General features: G+C 39.8%; 1 protein-coding gene across 1 annotated transcript in view; it reads right to left on the bottom strand.

Annotated features, from left to right (window-relative positions):
* LOC119426064 (phosphatase and actin regulator 4B) overlaps window positions 1-22,121 on the bottom strand; it is a 225,519-nt gene extending 203,398 nt beyond the window's left edge. The window contains exons 1-2 of the mRNA XM_037693622.1: window positions 22,036-22,121; window positions 8,055-8,096 (exon numbers count right to left, since the gene is read on the bottom strand). Coding sequence (XP_037549550.1) covers window positions 8,055-8,067 — 13 coding nt within the window. The 5' untranslated portion in view covers window positions 8,068-8,096; window positions 22,036-22,121. The remainder of the gene's footprint in view (window positions 1-8,054; window positions 8,097-22,035) is intronic.
* Between the last annotated feature and the right edge of the window lie 1,851 nt (window positions 22,122-23,972).

Raw genomic sequence — 23,972 nt, 5'->3', positions numbered from 1 at the left:
TTTAAAACACAAACATGCTCCTTCTCTCTCTCTCTCTCTGCACTTAGGTCCCTCCCTCCTCAGTGATCTGACTTTACATATAAGGTACGTCAAGAGGTAATGCGGAAGTCTAAGATGCCATTCATTCCCAGGAGTGTACAGGGGCAAAGTTCACAGCAAGCAAGCTTTGAGGTTTGGGTAGTCCAACTACCAAGCTTTGAGGGATTTAAAAAAAAAAGATATTCCCCACCACTGCCATTAGTAGCAGTTCACAAACTGACTCAAAGGTTGAAAGGAGACGGGGGGGCGGGCTCTGCAGGGTGAGGTAATTTGAGGAGTGAAAAGTGAGACAGGGCGAGGTGGCGATCAGAGCCAGAAAACAGGAAGTGACACAGTTCAGGTACTCTGGGACTATCTGGGAACATTGTTTTAAACCAGACAAAGTGCAAAAGGATGACTATAGGTTAGCAACTCAGTTTCTTACTTTGTACATTTCCAAAAGGTTTAACTAAAACCTGCAGTGATTTACAATATTTAAAAATTGTTTAAAATTACAAGACCTGCTCTGCACATTTGTTTATTGCATCTTTTTAAACAGAAAACAACAAAGAGACCGCAGTCAGCGAGGATCCACAACTTCTCCTCCTCCACCATAACCCTCAGCACTGGCTCCCCTCAGGGATGTGTGCGGAGCACTCTCCTGTTCACTCTGCTCACATATGATTTTGCACCTACTCATCCAGGCTGTCATATTGTAAAGTTTGCAGATGATACAGTGGTGGTGGGATGCATCACAAACAATGATGAGTCCAGCTACAGGCAGGAGGTGGAACACCTGGAGAGCTGGTGCAAAGAGAATAACCTTCACATCAATGTGAAGAAGACAAAGGAGATGATTGTGGACTTCAGAAGGAACAAACACACCTACAGTCCCCTGAACATAAGAGGATCTGCGGTGGAAGTGGTCTATTGCTACAAGTACTTGGGTGTGCACCTGATTGGCAACCTAAGCTGGGGCAACAACACCCAGCTTGATCAAGAAAGCTCATCAGATACTCTACTTCCTCAGACAGCTGAGACGAGCTGGTCTGGGAAGCTCAGTCCTCACCTCCTTCTACAGGTGTGCAGTGGAGAGCATTCTGTGCTCCAGCATCAAAGCGTGGCATGGAGGCTGCAAAGCTGCAGACGAGAAAGCTTTGCAGAGAGTGGTGAAGGCTACAAAGAAGATGTTGGAGTCAGCCTCCCCACCATCACAGACATCTACACCTCCAGATGCAGGAAGAGGGCCACCTGCATCATGAAGGACCCCACTCACCCAGCACACACAAACTTTTTTGCCTGCTCCCATCAGGAAAGAGGTTAAGGAGCATTAAGTGTAGTACCACAAGACTGAGGAACAGCTTCTGCCGTGAGGCAAATCTGGATAATCACAGTGAAAAAACAATCACATCATGTTGCTGCTAATCTATTTCATGTTGAGTTCATGCGTGCTTATCTGCTCAAACACTCATGTTTGAATTGCTGTTCGACGTAATATTTTCATGCTATTAGTGCATAGTGTATTTTTAGATTGTTTTTCTTAGTTCATATCTTAGATCTTATTACTGTTTTTCTTTTACATTTTACTGTGACCTTGTGTACATAATCTCAATCCAACACATGTACCACATGAGATGTAAATGACAAATCTCTCAGAATCTCTGAATCTCACTTTAAAGCCTCTCATCACCAAAATGGACAAAATGTCACAAATTTGTCAAGCAAAGCAGAAAAAGGACAATCTGGCAATCTAGTCTTGACCATTTTCATCAGGGGAGTTTGATTACATTCAAGGTAAACAGATTGTGGACATGTGGGGAGTGGTGGCACAGAGGTTAGAGAAGATGGGCCTATGACATGAAAGTCTCAGATTAAACTCCCCGGACTGACAATATCAAAAGGTGGGTGGAAAAGGTGAAACACCCACGCCTGCCTCCACCCTCATTTGACCTCTAAGGGTACTTGAGCAAAGCCCTTAATACCCAACATGTGGTCCCAAACTGCTCTCCCTTAAAAATAAGTTCTCGTGACTGAGTGAGAGACACACACACACACACACATTCATATATACATATACATATGTATACATACATGTATACATATATACATATACATATGTATATATACACGTATACATATATACATATACATATGTATACATGCACGTATACATATACACATACACATATGTATACATGCACGTATACATATACACATACACATATGTATACATGCACGTATACATATATACATACACTCAAGTATACATGCACGTATACATATATACATACACTCAATCAACCTTTATTTATACAGGTAATTCCCAATGAGCCTCGAGGACTCATTTACAAGAGAGACCTGATTTCAACAAAGAAAGATGACAACAATGGACAACAGCAACAACAATAAACAGTTATAAAAAAGCATACTACAGTTTTTTTTTTTTTAACAAATAGGATGGCTAAAAGGAAAAGGTAACAAAACAAAAAACAGCTAGATTCCAAGACAAATGTAGAAAACTAACAACAGGAACATGTCAGCATTGGACCCTGCCAGGTGTCCAACAGATTCTTAAAGACACTTAGAGAGGTCAAGGTCGAGAGCTTCAAATCTTTTTGTAAGATATTCCAGGAAACTGGAGCGGAGTAAGAGAAGGCCCTTTTGCCTAGTTCAGTCCTCATTGAGGGAACACTGCAGGTAATAATGTCCTGAGAGAGCACTCCGTAGCTGCACTCACGCAGAGACATGTAGGAGATGTATGAAGGCAACAGACCAAGAAGTGATTTAAAGATGAAAATGTACCAGTGAGAGAGTCTGCGTGAAGTTAATGATGTCCAGTTAACCAGTGAATACAGGGTGCAGTGGTGGGTACGATAATCACAGCCAGTTATGAATCTTAGTGCACCATGATAGACAGCATCCAACATCTGCAGGGTTCTTGTAAGAGCGTTCATGTAAATAATGTCACCATAATCAATGGAGGGAAGGAAAGTCACAGATACAAGGCGTTTTCTAGCATTCAGGGTTAGACAGGATTTGTTTCTGAAAAAGAAACCCAGTTTAACTTTCAGTTTCTTTATCAAGTTTTCCACATGGAGCTTAAAAGAAAGATGCGAGTCGACCAAGATACCCAAATATTTATAGGAATAAACAAACTCAATGCGGACACCATTTGAGGATAAAATCGGAGGAAGAACTGCTGGGACCAACTTCGTATTTGAAAAAAAGCATCCCTTTGGTTTTTTCGGCATTTAGGACAAGTTTGAGGTGAAACAAATCAGTCTGGATGATGTTGAATGCAGATTTCAAAAGCTGGAAAGCCTTAGCAACAGTTTTAGCTCGACAATAAACAACTGTGTCGTCAGCATAGAAATGTATGGATGCATTAGGGATGTTTTTACCTACATTATGTATATAGATTGTAAAGAGGGTGGGTCCTAAGACTGAGCCTTGTGGTACACCATTGTTGACTATTAAATAACTGAAGGAAGTACCATTATGTTGAACACATTGCCTCCGGTCTGAAAGAAAGTTAGAGAACCAACCAATGGTGTGATCTGAGAAACCGATTTCTGAGAGTTTATGACACAAGATGTTATGATCCACAGTGTCAAAAGCTTTAGACAGGTCTAAGAAAAGTGCAGCACAATAATCCTTAGCATCCAGTGCTTCAACAACGTCATTAAGAACCTTCAGTGAAGCAGTGGTTGTGCTGTGTTGTTTCCTGAAACCAGATTGATGTGGAGGTAAGATGTTAAATGAGTCCAGATAATTTTTGATTTGAGAGTTTATCAGTTTTTCTAGAACCTTGGCTAAAATGCAGAGTTTAGAGATTGGTCGATAGTTGTTCAGTGAGGTGGGGTCACCTCCCTTCAGCAAAGGAAGAACAAAGGTTGTTTTCCAAGTGTCTGGGATGGAGTTTTGTCTTATGGAGAGATTGAAGATGTGGGTCACAGGGACTGTGATGATATGAGCAGCCAGCCTTAAGAAATAAGGTGGAAGTTCATCTGGACCTGCAGATTTTTTAGGATCAAGATCTTTTAACAGTTTATTGACCTCACTGACTGAGAACGGAGAAAAAGAGAAGCTGTGATTAACTGAGGATTTACTTGTAGGAGGGATTTGATTTGTAGAAGTTTGATTATTAAGTGAAGTGGCTGATCTTCCATTAGTAACTGTGTCAAATAAAGAACCAGAAGCAATAAAATGTTTGTTGAAACAGTTCAGGATCTCGTGCTTATTTGACACAGGAACAGAGTTAATGAGAAGTTGTGATGGGAGGTCAGATGATTGGAGGGTGCCTGAGAGAGATTTGATGGTTTTCCAGAATCTGTTAGGGTCATTTAGATTTTTGGAGGTCTGAGATAAGAAATAGTTGTGTTTTGCTGCTTTAGCAGCAGTTGTGCATTTATTCCTCATCTGTCGAAAACTCAACCAATCAGTGTCTGAGCCAGATTTTCTCGCTGCAGCCCAAAGATGATCTCTCCTGTGCAGGAGGTCAGCTAGCTCTGGAGTAAACCAGGGGCTGTCTAGTCCATTTATTCTGAACTGACGAAAAGGAGCATGTATGTTCAGGAAATAAATGAAATTATTATGGAAATAGTTCCAAGCAGAGTTCACGTCATCAGTTAACAGAATACGATGCCAGTCAAAGTGAGACAGATCCAGATACACATATGTATACATGCACGTATACATATATACATACACATATGTATACATGCACGTATACATATATACATACACATATGTATACATGGACGTATACATGCACGTATACATATGTATACATGGACGTATACATGCACGTATACATGGACGTATACATGCACGTATACATGGACGTATACGTGCACGTATGTATACGTGCACGTATGTATACGTATACACATACATATGTATACGTATACACATACATATGTATACGTATACACATACATATGTATACGTATACACATACATAAGTATATGTATACACATACATATGTATACATACACATACATATGTATATACAGGTCCTTCTAAAAAAATTAGCATATTGTGATAAAGGTCATTATTTTCCATAATGCATTTATAAAAATTAAACTTTCATATATTTCAGATTCATTGCACACCAACTGAAATATTTCAGGTCTTTAATTGTTTTAATACTGATGATTATGGTATACAGCTCATGAAAACCCAAAATGCCTGTCCCAAAAAATTAGCATATTTCATCCCACCAATGAAAGACAAGTGCTTTTAATACAAAAAACGCCAACCTTCAAATAATCATGTTCAGTTATGCACTCAATACTTGGTCGGGAATCCTTTTGCATGAATGACTGCTTCAATGCGGCGTGGCATGGAGGCAATCAGCCTGTGGCACTGCTGAGGTGTTATGGAGGCCCAGGATGCTTCGATAGAGGCCTTAAGCTCATCCAGAGTGTTGGGCCTTGCGCCTCTCAACTTTCTCTTCACAATATCCCACAGGTTCTCTATGGGGTTCAGGTCAGGAGAGTTGGCAGGCCAATTGAGCACAGTAATACCATGGTCAGTAAACCATTTACTAGTGGTTTTGGCACTGTGAGCAGGTGCCAGGTCATGCTGAAAAATGAAATCTTCATCTCCATAAAGCTTTTCAGCAGATGGAAGCATGAAGTGCTCCAAAATCTCCTGATAGCTAGCTGCATTGACCCTGCCCTTGATAAAACACAGTGGACCAACACCAGCAGTTGACATGGCACCCCAGACCATCACTGACTGTGGGTGCTTCACACTGGACTTCTGGCATTTTGGCATTTCCTTCTCCCCAGTCTTCCTCCAGACTCTGGCACCTTGATTTCCGAATGACATGCAAAATTTGCTTTCATCCGAAAAAAGTACTTTGGACCACTGAGCAAGAGTCCAGTGCCGCTTCTCTGTAGCCCAGGTCAGGCGCTTCTGCCGCTGTTTCTGGTTCAAAAGTGGCTTGACCTGGGGAATGCGGCACCTGTAGCCCATTTCCTGCACACGCCTGTGCACGGTGGCTCTGGATGTTTCTACTCCAGACTCAGTCCACTGCTTCCGCAGGTCCCCCAAGGTCTGGAATCAGCCCTTCTCCACAATCCTCCTCAGGGTCTGGTCACCTCTTCTCATTGTGCAGCATTTTCTGCCACACTTTTCCCTTCCCACAGACTTCCCACTGAGGTGCCTTGATACAGCACTCTGGGAACAGCCTATTGTTCAGCAATTTCTTTCTGTGTCTTACCCTCTTGCTTGAGGGTGTCAATGACGGGCTTCTGGACAGCAGTCAGGTCGGCAGTCTTACCCATGATTGCGGTTTTGAGTAATGAACGAGGCTGGGAGTATTTTAAAGCCTCAGGAATCTTTTGCAGATGTTTAGAGTTACGTCGTTGATTCAGATGGTTAGGTTAATAGCTTGTTTAGAGAACCTTTTCATGATATGCTAATTTTTTGGGACAGGCATTTTGGGTTTTCATGAGCTGTATACCATAATCATCAGTATTAAAACAATTAAAGGCCTGAAATATTTCAGTTGGTGTGCAATGAATCTGAAATATATGAAAGTTTCATTTTTATCATTACATTATGGAAAATAATGACCTTTATCACAATATGCTAATTTTTTGAGAAGGACCTGTATATATAATTTTCTCTTCTTTTTTTTTTGCCAAGCACTTCTGGATAGATGCAAACTGCATTTTGTTGCTTTGTACTTGTGACGTGCAATGACAAAGTTTAATTCTATTCTATTCTATATCACCATCTCTACTGGTTAGTGATTTATCCCGGTTATTTTAGTTATTTTTATTTTGGACTGGAGTGGAGAGAGATTACCCATTGCTAGGTAAGAGAGCCCTGGCACCATACTTCTATTTACCACATCTTAATTATGTGAAAGTTGTTTTTGCTGTGATCTCAATCAAGACAAAATACAAATCAAAGCTGGACATTGAAAATGAACTCAGTGGCAGTCTCACAACTGCAACCCAGGTTTGAGTAGATCTGCAACAAGCAGGGTCACACCAGTTATTGAAAACAAATGAGGATTAAAAGTGTCATTTTTTTCCTCAAAAACTGAGCAAAATTGGGGTGGGGGTTGATTGAGGGGTGGGGGAGTTCACGGAAATTTTATTATAAACCAAAGGGGGACCCAGCAGAAAATGTCTGGGAACCACTGGGCTAATTAGTAACTCTAAGGATGCATTCACACCAGCCCTGTTTAGTCCGCTTTAATCGAACTCTAGCTCGTTTTCCAAGGAAGTCCGGTTCGTTTAGGGAGGTGTGCGCGCCATCGAACTCTGTCACGGAACAAAAAGGCGAACTCTGGCCCGGGCTAAAACCTAGGTCTCAATCCGGTAGAAGAGAACTCCAGCACGGTTCGAGTGTAGTGTGAATGCAAACAGACCGGGCCCCGCTCCACAAGCAAGAAGTGGAGTACAGCGCAGGGCAAACAAACACGCATTTCTCTTACCTCATATGGAGCCGTCAGCTGCCTTGTGTGAAAAACAATATTCTCCATGGTCTTCTGCCTAATCTTCTGCTCATGCAGAGTCAATTTTTGAAAAATGACAAAAGATAACTCCTAAAACTTGATGCCACTCCGTTTGTTTTTATTTCCAGAAGAAGAAGTCTCTTCAGAGATTTTTGTGTTGTTTCTTTCAGTAGTTCTTGGTGCAGCGCCCCCACAGGCGAGCGGGGGAATAGGTTGGTTCAACAGGTTGGCTCGACTGCACAGTGCAGTGTGAATGCAAACGCACCAGCTCAAATGTAAACAAAATGTCATGAATATTGGTCCCCAAACGAACAGAGTCTACCGGACTATCAGGTGTGAATGCACCCTAAATTGACCCTAGGTGTGAGTTAGCAAGTGAATAGTTGTTTGTCTCATTTGTCTATGTGTCCCTGTGATGGAGTGGAGACCTGTCCATGGTGTACCCAGCCTCTCGCACAGTGACTCCCGAGACCCAGAAATGAAGAAGCGGGTAAAGATAATGGATGAAAGGATCAAAACAACATTTGAACTGGAGCTCTTGTAAAGAGTTTTTCTTACCAGGATTTTCCATCACAGTGTCCAAAACGAAGCAGTCAGCACCTAAAACAGAACAAACAAGATCAATATCAAACATAAAATAGTTCCTTGCTAGGAAACTTGGCATTTTATCAAGCAGATAAAGCAAAATTTCTCACATTATCTTATTGGCTGTTGTTTTCCAAGAATAATTTTAATAAAACACCCAAAGTTGACAAAAAGATGAATAAAATGACAACATCATCCAAAAAAAAATCTCAGTATGAACACTATCATATTTCTGACTGAGAAAGGTGCATGCAATAAGTATGTGCACTGAAAGTGTGAGCTTCAAAAAAACATTTTTGTTCAAATGAATCCACGCATGAAAATAGGACACATCTGAGGCTGTCAGGAAAAAAAAAAGAAAAAAAAAGTGAGAGAATGGGAAAAGTTACAAAACTATCCCTGCCCCTTTAAATTTACAGACATTAACAATGGAAGAAATGTCTAGAACATTGAGCATGGACTTTGTAGTCTAGAACACAGTTTATCTTCCCAAAATTAGTCAGAAAACAGATCCCAACAAGAATATCTGCAAGGTCACAAAGATACACAATTCAACTTCTGAGCAACTACGGTTTTGTTCACGTTTGTCACTAACCTTCAACTTTAGCCATCTGATTGCCCACTCAAAGCTGAGGGAGTCAAGTGTAGAATGTGGCAATTGTAAAGTCAGAAAGACCACAAAAAAAAAAAAACTAATCAAAGTAAAAAACAAAATTAATCTATACATCCATCCATCTTTTTTCCCCAAGTATCATTGTGTAGCAGTTGAGGCCCATCTACAGCAGTCAATGTGTGAAAGGCAACATCATTAAGGCCCTATTTACACGGACACGATGGGGGTAAACGTAGGTTTTTTCGTATGTTAATTAGAGGAAAAGATTCGAATTGGCACGGACGGAGTTTGTGTTTACATGCATCCGGAGGAATCCCCCTGCCCTCCCGAATCCACTGTAGTTACCATGCCGGGTCATTAGATGGCGCTATGAATTTTGTATCTTCACCTAATGCGCATGCATGCTGCCTTGGCACGCTCCTTTCCTATGGGCTAAAACTTCAGCTAACAACAACTTAACAACAAGTTAAAGCTGGACTGTGGATAAGAGTCGACAGATTTGACGCCAAGCGGGACCGCTTCGTCTAACAGGTCCACACCGGTCGCTGAGTGGACCAGAACAGAGTCGACAAAGTTGGACTTTACTCCATGATAATCAGTAGCTGATTTACAGCAGGTAAATAAATTTTCTTAATAATGTTAGCTAGGAATGTGCGATATGGCATAAAAATCATGTCACAATATGTATTGTGAAGGGTGGCGATAATGATATATATCGCAATATGTTTTTGGTATAAACTTGCTAAAAAAAAAAAGCATAGGGTGTCCTTTTGCCATCATATATTTTGAATTAAGAAAATTCCATTACTAGGTCCAGAGAGTTTTTAAATAATAAACAAATCAAGTATTAGGCTTCTTTCTTGTAGTGCAAAACATATCAAATGTACACACACACAGACCAGTATTTGCAGTTTGACTCCCATCACCCTTTGGAGCACAAGTTAGGAGTCATCAGGACTCTGTATCACAGAGCAGACAGCATCCCCACTAACTCGGGAGCCAGCCAGAAGGAGAAATCCTACATAAAACAGGCTCTATGTGGATATCCTAACTGGGCCTTCCTGAAAGCAGAGAAGAAACCCAAACAGGACTCCAGTCAGCCATCAGGTGAAAAGGAGGAACCCAGACCCAGACCAGTGGTCATTCCGTATGTTGAGGGAGTATCAGAGAAACTGAGATGTTTATTTTCTAAACATAACGTCCCAGTGGCTTTTAAACCCCAAAATACATTACGGCAAAGACTGGTTCATCCCAAACATCCAGTCCCCCGGCACAAACAGAGTAATATTGTGTATGCTGTTCAGTGTCAGGAGGGCTGTGATCAGTCTTACATCGGGGAAACAAAACAGCCACTGGCCAAAAGGATGGCCCAGCACAGAAGATCAACATCATCAGGCCAGGATTCTGTGGTCTACACTCATCTCCAGGCCAGCGGTCACTCTTTCAAGGATGAAGATGTTCACATCCTGGACAGAGAGGAACGATGGTTTGAGAGAGGAGTAAAGGAGGCCATCTTTGTGAAAAGAAATCGTCCATCATTAAACAGGGGTGGAGGCCTCCGGGTTCAACTGTCCCCCTCTTACAATGCTGTTATTGCTAGTATCACTCAGCCCTCTGTGAGTAGTAAACAGCCATCAGTGTGCTAATGACCCATTGTTAGGCTGATGGTCCTTCTTGAGCATGTGAGCAGCTGGTTTTGGTTGTCAGCAGCAAACTGGTTGATCCACTCTGAGAAGGTGCTATTTAAGAGACTGAGCTGAAAACAGCACCTCAGACTGAGGAAGTCTTTTGGATGAGAGACGAAACGTTTCTATATTTTTTGCTTTGTTTTTTTTTTTTGTTTGTTTTGTTTTTTTAATGTCCAGAGGACCAGATTGAACTTTTTTGGATTTTTCTACCTGGATTATTGAGCATGCATCAGGATATATCAAATGTAGTTTTAGCCACATGTTTTAAACAAAAAAAATATGCTGTTAACTCTTAACAGTTTCCAATCTTACTTAAGAAATGAACAGCAACAGAGCAGCATTTTACACTGAAACACTTCACCCTCCAACCCTCTAGTGGGCGTCTCCTTCCACTTTAATGGAGAGCTGACACTAAATTGTGCTCTATAAATAAATATGACTTGACTTGACGCAAAATGAGTCTGTGGCTTTGACCAGAGGGTCTCGCAGTAAAATCACACAACACAGCGTTCTTTTCACAGATCAGAGAGCAGGGTTCTCTAAAGATGACCAACGCTTACTTTAACATTCAACGGAAAAAAAAAAAAAAACTTTCGACGGAACACAGCGTTTTGCACATGCGTCAGAATACGGCAACACTACAGCAAGCTGGCTGTAGTTAGCTTGTAGCTTCACTACTTAGCTCTCGAAGAAAATACTTTAACGCCACTTGCGCACAGATTTCAACTAAATAAAACAATTAAATCTGACAGCTCTTATTTTACACTTGAACACCACTTATGCACAGTTTTAAATTAAAAAAGTAACGATAAAACTGACAACTCTGATTTTACATCAGATACAGCATTACTGCGGTTAGCCGGTAAGACAGAGCTCTATCGTAGGCTAAATGTCTATCGTTTCTACCGTGTACCGTATATATCACGCATTCCTAATGTTAGCTTGTGTTTACTTCGATCACACAACAACCAACTGAGTTTTTATTTTTTCCTGAAAGAAGAAGAAGCTGTCCTTCCACCAGGCAGACCTGTTCTGAACGAGCCTCGGCCCAGGTGCAGTGTAGTGTCGAAGAGAGAGTTGTTGGATGAACTATTTATTTAAAATTAACCTCATTTCTTTTATTCAATCCATTAAATGTTTTAAGCTGCATTAATCAAAGGAGTGACAACCTGAACAAGCCAGATGAACAACGTGGGACCAGTATATCCAGGATGAAAACAGGAGTCCAGTTCATTAATGCAGTTTACAGTTAACTTGTTTTTTATGCGTTCAGTTTAATTATCAGTGTTTGTGACATAGTTTGTGGTGTTGAATAAATAAAATAAAAATTAAACCTGATGTCTTCATTTTCAACTTTAGTAACATGCAATATGTTTAGTATCATTTTAATCACATAATTTGAATTAAGTAATGTCCAGATAGCTTCATTTAGCTCAGAGAGCTTCATTACATATCTCAAACTTAAGGTAAATACTGTTTATTATTATTAAACTTGTTATTTAGCACATTTAGTATGTTATAGTGCAGCGCGACGTGTGTGCATGCCTCGTTCTATAAACAGCGACGTTAGAACTGGATCTGACTGGTGTCTCTTCCAACACAGATGTCGATCATAGCAGTTGGATTCTGACGTAGCATAACTATGAGATTAAAAATCTATTCCATCAGTCGTAGTTCAAAAAGCAATGTGTCCGCCGCCACGTTGATAGAAATACGCAGTCGGTCCGCGCGTTCATGTGCGCATGTGGATTAACACAAAGCCTCAGTGGTAGATGTTTACATTGTCAGTGGGCGGTCAGCAAAAAACCTCCACTCTGGAAGGTGGGTTCAGAAACCTCCAGATTCAAAGAGGTCACTGGTGGGGTCACTGGTGTCATGTAAATGAACAGCAGAACCACAGAGAGAAAGCTGCAGATTCACTCAAAATACGCGCCGTGTAAACGACCCCTAATGCTCTCATTCAAATGTGGTGACAATTTAGAGCTGTCAGAAAGGCTCCAGTATACTCGCACGGACCTTTTTCCACGCGGACTCGACACAAACTGTCCGCCGAGGCTTCATACTCGAGCATCCACCCTGAGCGGCTGTAGACCAGCTCTGCAGGCAAGGGGCGTTTACCGTCGAGACAAATTGAGGTCGCCGATTGGTCACTTGTTGACACGCCTACTGGACTGATTGAGAGGTTGCCAAAAAAAATTTAAAAAATGCCCCAGCTGCAGCAGTGTTCTGCATTTATATGTTGTTAATAAAAAGTTATTTAAAAAAATAAAATAAAAAAACGAGAGCGCTGGCCCTGCAGCCCACACATCAGACTGGCCCTCCAGGAAATCTCCAGAACCTCCCGCAGCCACGCTGGGCCTGATTTTAATCGTGACAAATTCCTTAATTTTTCACAATTTCAGTCATGATATCAACAGACGAGGAGTAAGAGATTGCTTGCCTCTTGGAAAAAAAAACAAAAGGCCTAAAAAAGATAAGTCTGGTCCTCAGGACATTCAAAAATCAAAACAAAGCAAAAAAAAAAAAAATGTAGAAACGCTGACCGTATTCTGTACCACAGACTGTACCCAGGGGAGGCCACACCTAGTCCGTATGGTTTACTTAAAATCCACAAACAAGGTGTACCTTTAAGACCAATTGTAGGGCTGGACGATATGGCCAAAACTTTTATCACGATATATCTCTTAATTTCGGTCGATAACGATATAATTTGATATCGATACAAACAATAGAAAAGCCTCAGAAAAACTACAAACTATACAAATAAATTAATGTTCACCTTTTATTTGTATTTAGCCTTCAAAAAAATTTAAATCACTGTCAAATAAACATAAAATTCTCAACTTTGTCAATATCAATAGTTTTAACTTTAAACAACAACTTTAAAATTGACAGCATTGAAATTCGTTGTTAATGAAATAAAATTTTTGGGTGTCGTTATTGATGAGAAGCTGACATGGAAATCTCATGTAAAATACTTAAAAATTAAAATAACAATCAATTGCATTACTGTATAAAGTAAAAGAGTTGTTGAATGACAAAGCTTTGTATATATTGTTTATATTGTTATAATGTAATGATTGTTCCATATTTAATCTATTGTAATTAAGTTTGGGGAAAAGCATGCAAAACAATTACAAATCCTATTTTTTTTTTTTTTTTAAAGCTATAAGAATTATTAGTAGCATGAAGTGCTATGGTCACCCAACAAATATATTATTTCATCAATTGAAATTATTAAAATGTTATGATTTGGTTGAATATAGTATTTTACAAGTCATGTATAAAGCTCATAAAAATATTAGCCGCAAATATTCAATTAAAATTTGTAAAAAATAAATATAAAAAAGGAGAGTCAATACAACCTTAAGGGAATGGAAATGTTTGTAAAACCTCCATTTAGAACTGGTCTAAAGGAACCGTGTTGTAATTCAGGGAATAGGATGTGGAATATCACCATAAAAATTTCTAAAACAATTTACATGTTTAAAAAGATGATAGTTAAAGTTGTTGGGAAGGTATAGTGCCAGGTGAAGGATACCTGAAGTTTTTTTGTTTTCAGTTTGGAGATTGTTCAAGTCAGGGTTGTTGTTTGTTTGTAGTTATTTTGTATTTTTTTAAACAAGGGGCAGATAAGAATTTTTTTCTTCTTTCTGCAATCTTTTCATTCAAAGTTTTTTTTTCTTTCTGATGAATTTGTTTTATTTTAAATGAATGAATAAATGATTGCAAAAAAAACATGCAGCGCTGGGAGTGTTTCAGGGACACATTGGCTCAAACTTTTATTGTGCTTCATCTTGTGACTCAGCATATTCTGTCAAGTGGAACAAGTTAGATGTTCCAACCGCTAGTTAGAACAACTCCGTCACATTTTGCAGCACACTGACTGAAAGCTGCAGTTTATCGGATCTTAGAAAGCCGAACCACTTCCAAACCAGCAAATTAGTCTTTTCTCTCTTAAAAGTGATGTCATCTGCTTTCTCTTCGCTTGTGAAAGCTTGTTCAGTCACTTTCTGACGATCATGAGCACTCATTTTGAAGCGAAAACTTAATGCGCGTTGGAGATTAGCCTAGCTTAGCCTGCTACCACTAATGCCTTCTGGACTTGAGCTCTGAGTAACATTACGTCACCACGCACTTAGGTAGTTGTGTCGCACCTTTTTCTGTCAGGGTTGAAACTGAAGTGGTCGCTTCAACCCGAACAGAAAAAGAAATGTGTCAGTGAAACGCTGTTATCCTATTGAAATATCGAAAATGTGCTTAAAACTCATATCATCGTTATTGAATAAAAGTATATCGCTAGATATATCTATATCAAATTATTGTCCAGCTCTAACCAATTGTTAGTAACTCGGTCACTTACAATGTTTCCAAATATCTGGCGTCTGTACTCATCCCTGTAGTTGGCAGCTCAGAAAACCACATACAGAACACCATGGTCTTTGTGGATAAGGTGAGGGATGTCATCATGGAGACTGATAAAACAATGGTCTCTTTTGATGACACATCACTCTTTACGTGCATTCTTGTTGATGATGCAGTAGAGGTGGTCAGTTTAAGATTAAAATCAGACACCACTCTGAGCAGCAGGACCACGCTTTCCACAGAACAACGGTGTCAACTCTTGAAACTGTGCCTGCAGTCAACCTACTTCACATATGGGGAGCAATATTACAGGCAGAAACATGGGTGTGCTATGGGGTCTCCAGTTTATCCTATTGTTGCCAACCTGTACATGGAGGAGGTAGAAAAGAGAGCCTTGATGTCCTTTTCAGGGACACCACCAAGTCATTGGTTCAGGTATGTTGACGACACCTGGGTTAAAATTAAATCTCAGGATATCCAACATTTTATTGACCACATCAACTCTGTGGATAAATACATCAATTTCACACGAGATCATGTAAAAAATGGCAGGTTGGCTTTCTTGGACTGTGAGGTCTCAGTCTGTGATAGAGGACATTTGCAAACCGAGGTGTACCGCAAACCCACCCACACAGACCAGTATTTGCAGTTTGACTCCCATCACCCTTTGGAGCACAAGTTAGGAGTCATCAGGACTCTGTATCACAAAGCAGACAGCGTCCCCACTAACTCAGGAGCCAGGCAGAAGGAGAAATCCCAAACAAGACAGGCTCTAGAGCAATGTGGATATCATAAATGGGCCTTCCTGAAAGCAGAGAAGAATCCCAAACAGGACTCCAGTCAGCCATCAGGTGAAAAGGAGGAACCCAAACCCAGACCAGTGGTCATTCCGTATGTTGAGGGGGTATCAGAGAAACTGAGACGTTTATTTTCTAAACATAACGTCCCAGTGGCTTTTAAACCCCAAAATACATTACGGCAAAGACTGGTTCATCCCAAAGATCCAGTCCCCCGACACAAACAGAGTAATATTGTGTATGCTGTTCAGTGTCAGGAGGGCTGTGATCAGTCTTACATCGGGGAAACTAAACAGCCACTGGCCAAAAGGATGGACCAGCACAGAAGATCAACATCATCAGGCCAGGATTCTGCGGTCTACACTCATCTCCAGGCCAGAGGTCACTCTTTCAGGGATGAAGATGTTCACATCCTGGGCAGAGAGGAACGATGGTTTGAGAGAGGAGTAAAGGAGGCCATCTTTGTGAAAACAAATCGTCCATCATTAAACAGGGGTGGAGGCCTCCAGGTTCAACTGTCCCCCTCTTACAATGCTATTATTGCTAGTATCACTCAACCCTCTGTGAATAGTAAACAGCCATCAGTGTAGGGCTGAGTACCGAACTAAGGTTATTTTATGGCACCGACCGAACTGCACCGGTCAGTGTATGTATTGAAACGTCACTCTTCTTTTGGTGTCAAGTTTTGGTATTGGTTGTAACGTGTCCGGTGGTTTCAGCATGCAGGCAGGCAAAACACCAGACATATGACAAATAGACTACACCCAGAGCTGTATAGAGCTGCTGTATCTAATCTATGTATAATTATGTCTATGGTGCTGGTGACGCTCACTGACGAGTTCACGTGCAGCGCGTTCAACAACACGCGCTGCAGAAATTTGCTCCGTGTTTTTCTGCGAGGAGAGAGGAGTTCAGCAGCTTCCTCCCCCCTCCTCCTCCTCTCAGCATTAAAGTCAGCCTGTGAGTAGAGCCTGAACGTCCTGATTCATCATCTCCACGACCGGACTCTTCATCAAAGAACTCCGAGGACGGCTCTGTGTGCTTCAGCTGGTGAGTTTACGTTTGTTAGCGTAACTGCAGCTTAACACGTACATCGCGGTGAAATAAATTATGATCCATGTAACGCTAACTTTAAGATATTAGTGTGTACATTTATTTTATCTACGTGGCTAGCTAAACTCAGAAGCTAACTAAAGATTGACAGTAACATAAATCTTAGCTTGTAAAACTGCTCATCCATCCAGTCAGCTGCTTAAATATTTCATTAATGTTCACCATTTATGTTAATGTGCTCCTCACAAGAGGTTCTGACCCAGATGTGAGGAGGACAAAAGAAAAGCGAGGTGGGGGCCACAGGACAGTCGGACTTTATTGTTAAAAGTTTGCTGCTTTTTCTACAGTGGAGCTGCATGGTGGAGGTAAGTTAAACTTTTAAGGATTTTGTTGACCAGTTGAGCTTTTATCTCTCAGCCTAGATTATGTTTTTTGAGTAATAACAACACAACCATGTTATTGTTGATGTTTTGTTCTAATGTCAATTAAGGAGATGATCAGAGCCCTAAACCCCAGAGAATCACAGAGAAGATTCAGGCAGAGACACAGAGGTGCAGAAGGCTGTATCATCCCTACCTCATTGAATCCAGTGACCTGCTGGTGGGATGTGAGGGACAATATGTCAGTGCTATCAAACTGACAACCAGGTATCTGTGTGTGCAACAATCATCATCTACAGCCTCAGAGTGAACATTTTCTACTGCTGGAGACACCATCAGCCAGGAGTGGGCTTGTTTGTGTCCACAGAAAGCAGACATGTTGTTTCTGAAGAAAAACTGTTCAGTGAAAAGGTCCTCAGTGTGTAGCAGTGAACATTAGACACTGACGTGTCACTGGTTTATAACTGTTTTTTTTGACCTGGAAATTATTTGTTTGTTTTTATGTAAGAAAACTGCTTGGAATGGAAAAATACCAAAGTTAAAAAATAAAACTCACAATTTGTACTGTAATGTGTAATGTAATTTTATTCTTGTTAGAATTAATAGTAATTACAAAATTGGTACCGAAAAATGAACAGTCCAGGAACCGACACCGAAGTGAAGGTACCGATACCGGTACCAATTTTTTTAGAAAGGTACCCAGCCCTACATCAGTGTGCTAATGATCCATTGTTAGGCTGATGGTCCTTCTTGATCATGTGATCAGCTGGTTTTGGTTGTCAGCAGCAAACTGGTTGATCCACTTTGAGAAGGTGCTATTTAAGAGACTGAGCTGAATACAGCGCCTCAAACTGAGGAAGTCTTTTGGATGAAAGACGAAACGTATGTAAATTTTTTTGCTTTGTTTTTTTTTTTTTTTTGAATGTCCCGAGGACCAGATTGAACTTTTTTAGACATACAGCTTAAAGAAGTCATATCATCAACTTTCTTCAAGAAAGGGTGATTGATCAGGAATCAAATTTTCCCTGGAGTTGGTCTATTCAAGGCTTGTGGTTGCAGCATTACAATAGTGAGTGATTAGCTGTAAAATATGTAAACACACAAGAACATTTGCAGTTTTTAAGACAACATTTTACTTAATGTTTATTTTTTTGGAATTCAGCAGCAATATTTTTGCCAGGAAATGGTTCACATCATAAAGAAAAACAAAACCAACAACTTCAAATGCAAACATGCTACACTATGCCTGCTCAAAACCTTTTTGTCAGTAGTTCTATGAGTAGTACGCCAACGCCTCAACCTGTTGAGCTTAGGTTCAGACAAGCTGGTTTGACGAGTCTTAGCTTATTATGTACACACAGAACATGCTCAACAGTTGCAGGCTGTTCTTCATGCCTGCACTGTACAGCATTTCACCATTTAAAATGCACCATTACTGTGGTTTACCATTAAAAACAAACTGAAATAAAACCAAAATATATGAGCTATTATAAACAAGTGATTCAGTTTATTTTCATCCCATTAAAAGTGTTTCATTCATTAATCAATATTTCCAATCAGCTTATAAAGAGAAAGAAGTTGATACAAAGTTAAACTCACAAATAATTCAGCAGATAAAGTTGAGCCTGTCTGCAGTCCGGTGAGTTTCTCAAATATCCTCCCGGTGAAGTTAGTGAAGCAAGCAGTGAGGTGAGTTAATGTGCACCAACTTGTTTGTGTTTGTACAGTACAAACAGGAAAACTTGAGCAGCTGAGCTAGTGTTCTCTACGTGAACAAGGTCAAACGGGCGGTCTCACTCCTAGTCCGCCCACTTTTCCTCATTTTCACATAAGACAGATTCTCAGGTTTAGCAAAAGGAGCCATCGGTAATATAAAAATGCTCTTCTGAATTGTTGGGTCTGGCCTATCACTTCTTCCTCTTCACAGTACCCCATAGATTTCCTAGCCAATAGACTTATATCAAATCTAACTTTCATCTAACAAATTCTAGGGAAAATATCTGCAGGTCAGTTATGTGATCATCTGCAAAGAAATAATCTGTTTGAAGAGTTTGTCAGGTTTTAAAGCTCACCACAGCACTGAATCTGCACTCGTGAAAGTTACTAATGATATTCTCATGGCCTCTGACAATGGACAGGTGTCCACACTGGTCCTGTTAGACCTCAGTGCTGCATTTGATACAGTTGATCATAATATTCTATTACAGAGACTTGGATATGATATTGGAATAACAGGAACAGCTCTAAATTGGTTTAAATCATATTCATCTGATAGATTCCAATTTGTAAACTGTCCTCCCTCAAAATGTGCCTGTAGAGTGATATTAGTTCATTTCCTTGCACATTTCTTAGACAGTGTAGTGGACTAAGCCTGATGTCAAAACTGACCAGATGGACAGAAACTGTCATTTCATTGATTTGAATCCAGAAATACAGTTTGACCCATCCTGAGACTTTCTCTCTTGAATTAATCAAGTGGAAAAGACAATTCTCTATGATCATTACTATTTTACAAATGTTTTGATAATCAAATTGTGTTAGTTCAAACAATGTTTACATGTTGAAGTGAACCACTCATTTTATTTACTTAAACAGTAGTAATGATTTTTATTCCTCAATTCAAAGTGAAATCAAGTTAGAGTACATTACAGAGTAATGATTCAATTTCTTGATCGTCTGCTTTGAAAGTGAGCAAATTTGTAAGTGTGTTAAAGTTCGAGCTTCGGTCAACTAGAAAGTTTACTGAAAAGAAATGTCATGTTTAACTTTTACAGCAAGATACAGGAGAGGTGGCACCACGAAGTCTGGTTTTTCCATGATATCTTTCTGTCTGTTCTTAAACAATCCTTGACTTTCCATAACACCTTACATCACAAACCACACCTCTGTTCTGGTCCATCCACCAATCAAAAAGCTCTCAAATGAACCGGAAGTATAGCCCGTTTAAATGTGGCAACTTCCCAGTTCAACAGCAGAGTTCCAGTAGAGTTCCAGTAGAGTTCAAGAGTTGTGGAATCCAGAGTGCAGAGAGTTTGGGAGTCCGTGAATGCAACCGCAGGCATTCATGGATGCTGCTAAACCAAACAAGCTGAACCAGAGACGATTTTGGGAATTATAACTTCTGTTTGGATAACCTCACACGACTCCCAAGGTTTTTAGCTGCACGGAGACGCTGAAAGAGTCAAAAGAAGAGCTCTACACCGACGCTGAAGCTATCGTCTGCAAGGTAAAAGTTCTATTTCGACCAAGCGTACCGTTGGCCCAAGCTGATTTCAATGGAGCGTGCTGTTCTGGTTAAAACAGACAAATTCCCTCACACATCTCTCTCAGATAAACTTCATCTTTCCATCTTTAAACTCTCCTATCTGCTAGAAAATTAATCCAGATGTTTTCATTAATGTCTGTGGTGAAGCAACGGAAAACCATGGCCGTATGGTTTCCTGGTTGTAAAAGCTGATTAATTATGTTGTTGTTTTCATATTCTGCCAAATTAATGTAAATGTGTGATGTGTTAAACTTGATTCTGTTAATAAATGACCCACTCGCTTGGTGAGTCAAAGATAATTAACGTCTCACGTCCACATTTCTGTTAAATTCAACGCACGAACATCACACAGTCCAGAAAGATGAGTGAACCCGTTTAATGTATGAATATATCTCAGGATATGTCATACTACAACAGTTAAACATTTTGAGTCCTGATTGAAAATGTTTGTGTACAGATTAAATTTACAGCACTCAGTTTTGTGTTATTGTGATGATGGTGACGGTGAGGTTGCCCCTGCTGACTTGAGATGATGTAATTAATAAACAGTATAAACAGTAGTAAACATACTTTATTAAAGCTTGTTTTACATTTTACATATTTTATAATAAATTGTTTGGCAATTTGTTTTTGCACAGTTACACTTATTTTGTCATATATTGTGATTTTAACTAGAAACAGTTTGATTTAAATTAACATTTTAATCAATGATTTATAATTTTACAGTATTTGTCAGGCTACAAGCACAATCAACTCAGTTATCCAGGTACTCAGTTGCCATAATAAAAAAATAAATAAAAAACGACAAATAGAACAATTATATTCAGGTCTCTCTTGTAAATGAGTCCTCATGGCTCAATGGGACGAATCTGTTTAAATAAAGGTTGAATGAATATCTTCTACAGAAATTACCAATTCATCCCTGATCTGAGGTAAGCTGGAGAAGATCTGAACTGCTGCATGGAGGACAAGGTGGAGCATTATCATGCAGAGAACATCAGAAATAGCTTTATAACAGGTGTTACTCTGTTTTTTTTTTTTTTACGTGTGTAACGTTATTATAAAACACTGTTGACATGGCTATATTGATCATTGTATTGCATAAACATTTTTTCTAAAAAAAATGTGTTTGCAGTCTCGTTTCCCTTTAAAATTTAATGATAAATGTATCAGCCATGTCTAAAAATGCTTTGATAAAATGCATAGTCAGGGAAATAATCAGTAATCAGTTCGTTACTGCTCAACAATTACTGAAAGTCGCCTGGCAAAGTAAGAAAAGTCGATTTTTGTGTTATGTTGCGCCAGCAGCCACTCAAACTGACTGACAGCGATGAACTGTTGGGAACTATTGAGAGCTGCATGAACCACATGACCGCGTACCAGCTAGTTCAAGAGTGTCGCAACTCTTTGGCACTGGTTCATCTCAGCGGCACATTATTTTTCCAAAAATGCATTCATGTTTATTACCAAAAAAATGATACCAAAGGCTCTTTAAAACCCAACGGATTACACTGCTGAAATGACACGAGAAAACAGCAAAACCAACAACAAAATAAGATCATTTAACTAGAAGTACATGTTTCTTGGCAAATCTAAACTCAGCTTTAAAATATATTTACTTACTCATACCAATCTGAAGAGTAAAACCAAAACATTACCTCTTTTGAAACTGGTCTAGATGACACGAATCAACCCTTTTGCTTATGTCAGATCTGCCAAGGAAACTGCTATAGTAAAAAGGATTAGAAAAATGTCCCTTTCCCACCATTTAAATCCTCTCAACACACCCCCACCTTGCCAATGTCACACACTCTTCTTTCACGGTCTGTCCTTGTTGAGCTCCAATATTCCTCCTCAGCTCAGTGAAATGCAACAAGCCTCGTCTGTGCTCGGTTAACATGACTGACCTGATTACAGTACCGCCTATTTCAAACCATAAAACGCAGCTCCTTTTGTCCTCCCACTTTCCAGGGACGAGCGATAAAACCACTCTGAGCTTGTCTGAACAGGAACAGGAGCATGTCAGAGGAATGTTTGACGGAAAGCTGCTTCCTTATACTTCACACCTGAATCCTCCACAGGGACATTCCCATGCCAAACGTCACAAGAGAACATTCAACCGCACACGCACCAAGTTCGAGTCCAAAACGATAAAAAACGAAAAAAATGTGTCAAAGTTCTAGCTAATAAAGCGGTTCAGCACTTTATTATCCTCGAATCAAACGAAGCAACTTAACAGTACCGTACAACACATTTTTCCGCAATGATATGGTCTTCTTGCAAACCTCGGTTCTGTCAGTTTCACGCAGATAACAAGAGTTTAGTTGTAAAGATAATCCCTGATTGTTGTCGCAGAAAGCTGAGTCAGAGTGCAGCAGGTGGCTGCTGTTTCTCTGCTGATAGCTTCTGTGGCTAACGCAAATTAGCTCACATTTATCACTCTTTATATACGATGGTGCGCAAGTTACTCACCTTAATGAGTAGTTAACTTGTATGAGAACTTGTCCACAGAGCCCAGTTTTTCTTTAAATTTCATCCACAAAGTAAGCCGGTGTACTGGTTACTTCCCTACACTTGTAGCTGGCGGAGGGCAAGGCGGTCAAGAGCGGAACCAGCTCCGCTTTGGATTCAAATCGGGAAACAAAAGTAACTCTGGAACCAAGTAGAAAAAAAGACAGTACACAGACGTCTTCACAATAGTCTACGGTGTCACAAAATGCGTGAAACAAATAAAAACATCAAGTACGTTGGACTTTTTTCGTCAACACTTGCCGAAAGGTGCTGTACCTTAAACTCCGCATGAAGATTACGTAGAAAACGCGATTGCGTACTTCTCACTACACTGCGCTGCCTTTTTTTTTTTTTTTTTTTTTACTTTATTAACAAGATAAGAACAAACAGAACAGTGCAAAAAGATGAAAATACAAACTTTCGTGAATGTTGGGTTTTTACAAAATAATGAAAGCAAAAAAAAGTCCATACTCAACAATCTAGGTATATCCAGAGCCCTATAAAGAGAGAGTTGCGACATTCTTTGAACTCGCCGATACGCGGTCACGTGGTTCATGCAGCTCCCAATAGTTCCAAACAGCTCATCGCTGTCAGTCAGTTTGAGCAGCTGCTGGCACAACATAACACAAAAATCGACTTTTCTTACTTTACCTGGCGTCTTTCAGTAATTATTGAGCAGTAACAAACTGATTACTTAACTGATTACTGATTATTTCCCTGACTATGCATTTTATCAAAGCATTTTTAGAAGCGGCTGATACATTTAACATTAAATTTTAGAAGGAAACGAGACTGCAAACACATATTTGTTAGAAAAAAATGTATATGCAATACAATGATCAATATAGCCATGTCAATGTTTTATAACGTTACACACGTTAAAAAAAGATCAGAGTAACTCCTGTTATAAAGCTATTTCTCTGCAGGATAATGCTCCACCTTGTCCTCCATGTAGTTCAGATCTGCTCCAGCTTACCTCAGATCATCTGGATGAATTCTTGATTTCTATAGAAGATATTAATACAACCTTTATTTAAACAGGTTAGTCCCATTGAGCCACGAGGACTCATTTACAAGAGAGACTGAATATAATTGTTTTTTTTGTTTGTTTTTTTATGGCAACCAAGTACCTGATAACTGAGTTGATTGTAGCCTGACAACTATTGTAAAATTGTAATTCATTGATTAAAATGTTAATTTAAATGAAACTGTTTCTAGT

Source organism: Nematolebias whitei, chromosome 19, assembly GCF_014905685.2.
Source record: "Nematolebias whitei isolate Nwh7 chromosome 19, NemWhi1, whole genome shotgun sequence".
Taxonomy (NCBI): Eukaryota; Metazoa; Chordata; class Actinopteri; order Cyprinodontiformes; family Rivulidae; genus Nematolebias; species Nematolebias whitei.
Note: the sequence above shows the minus strand (reverse complement) of the source record. Positions and strands in the feature narration are given on the sequence as shown.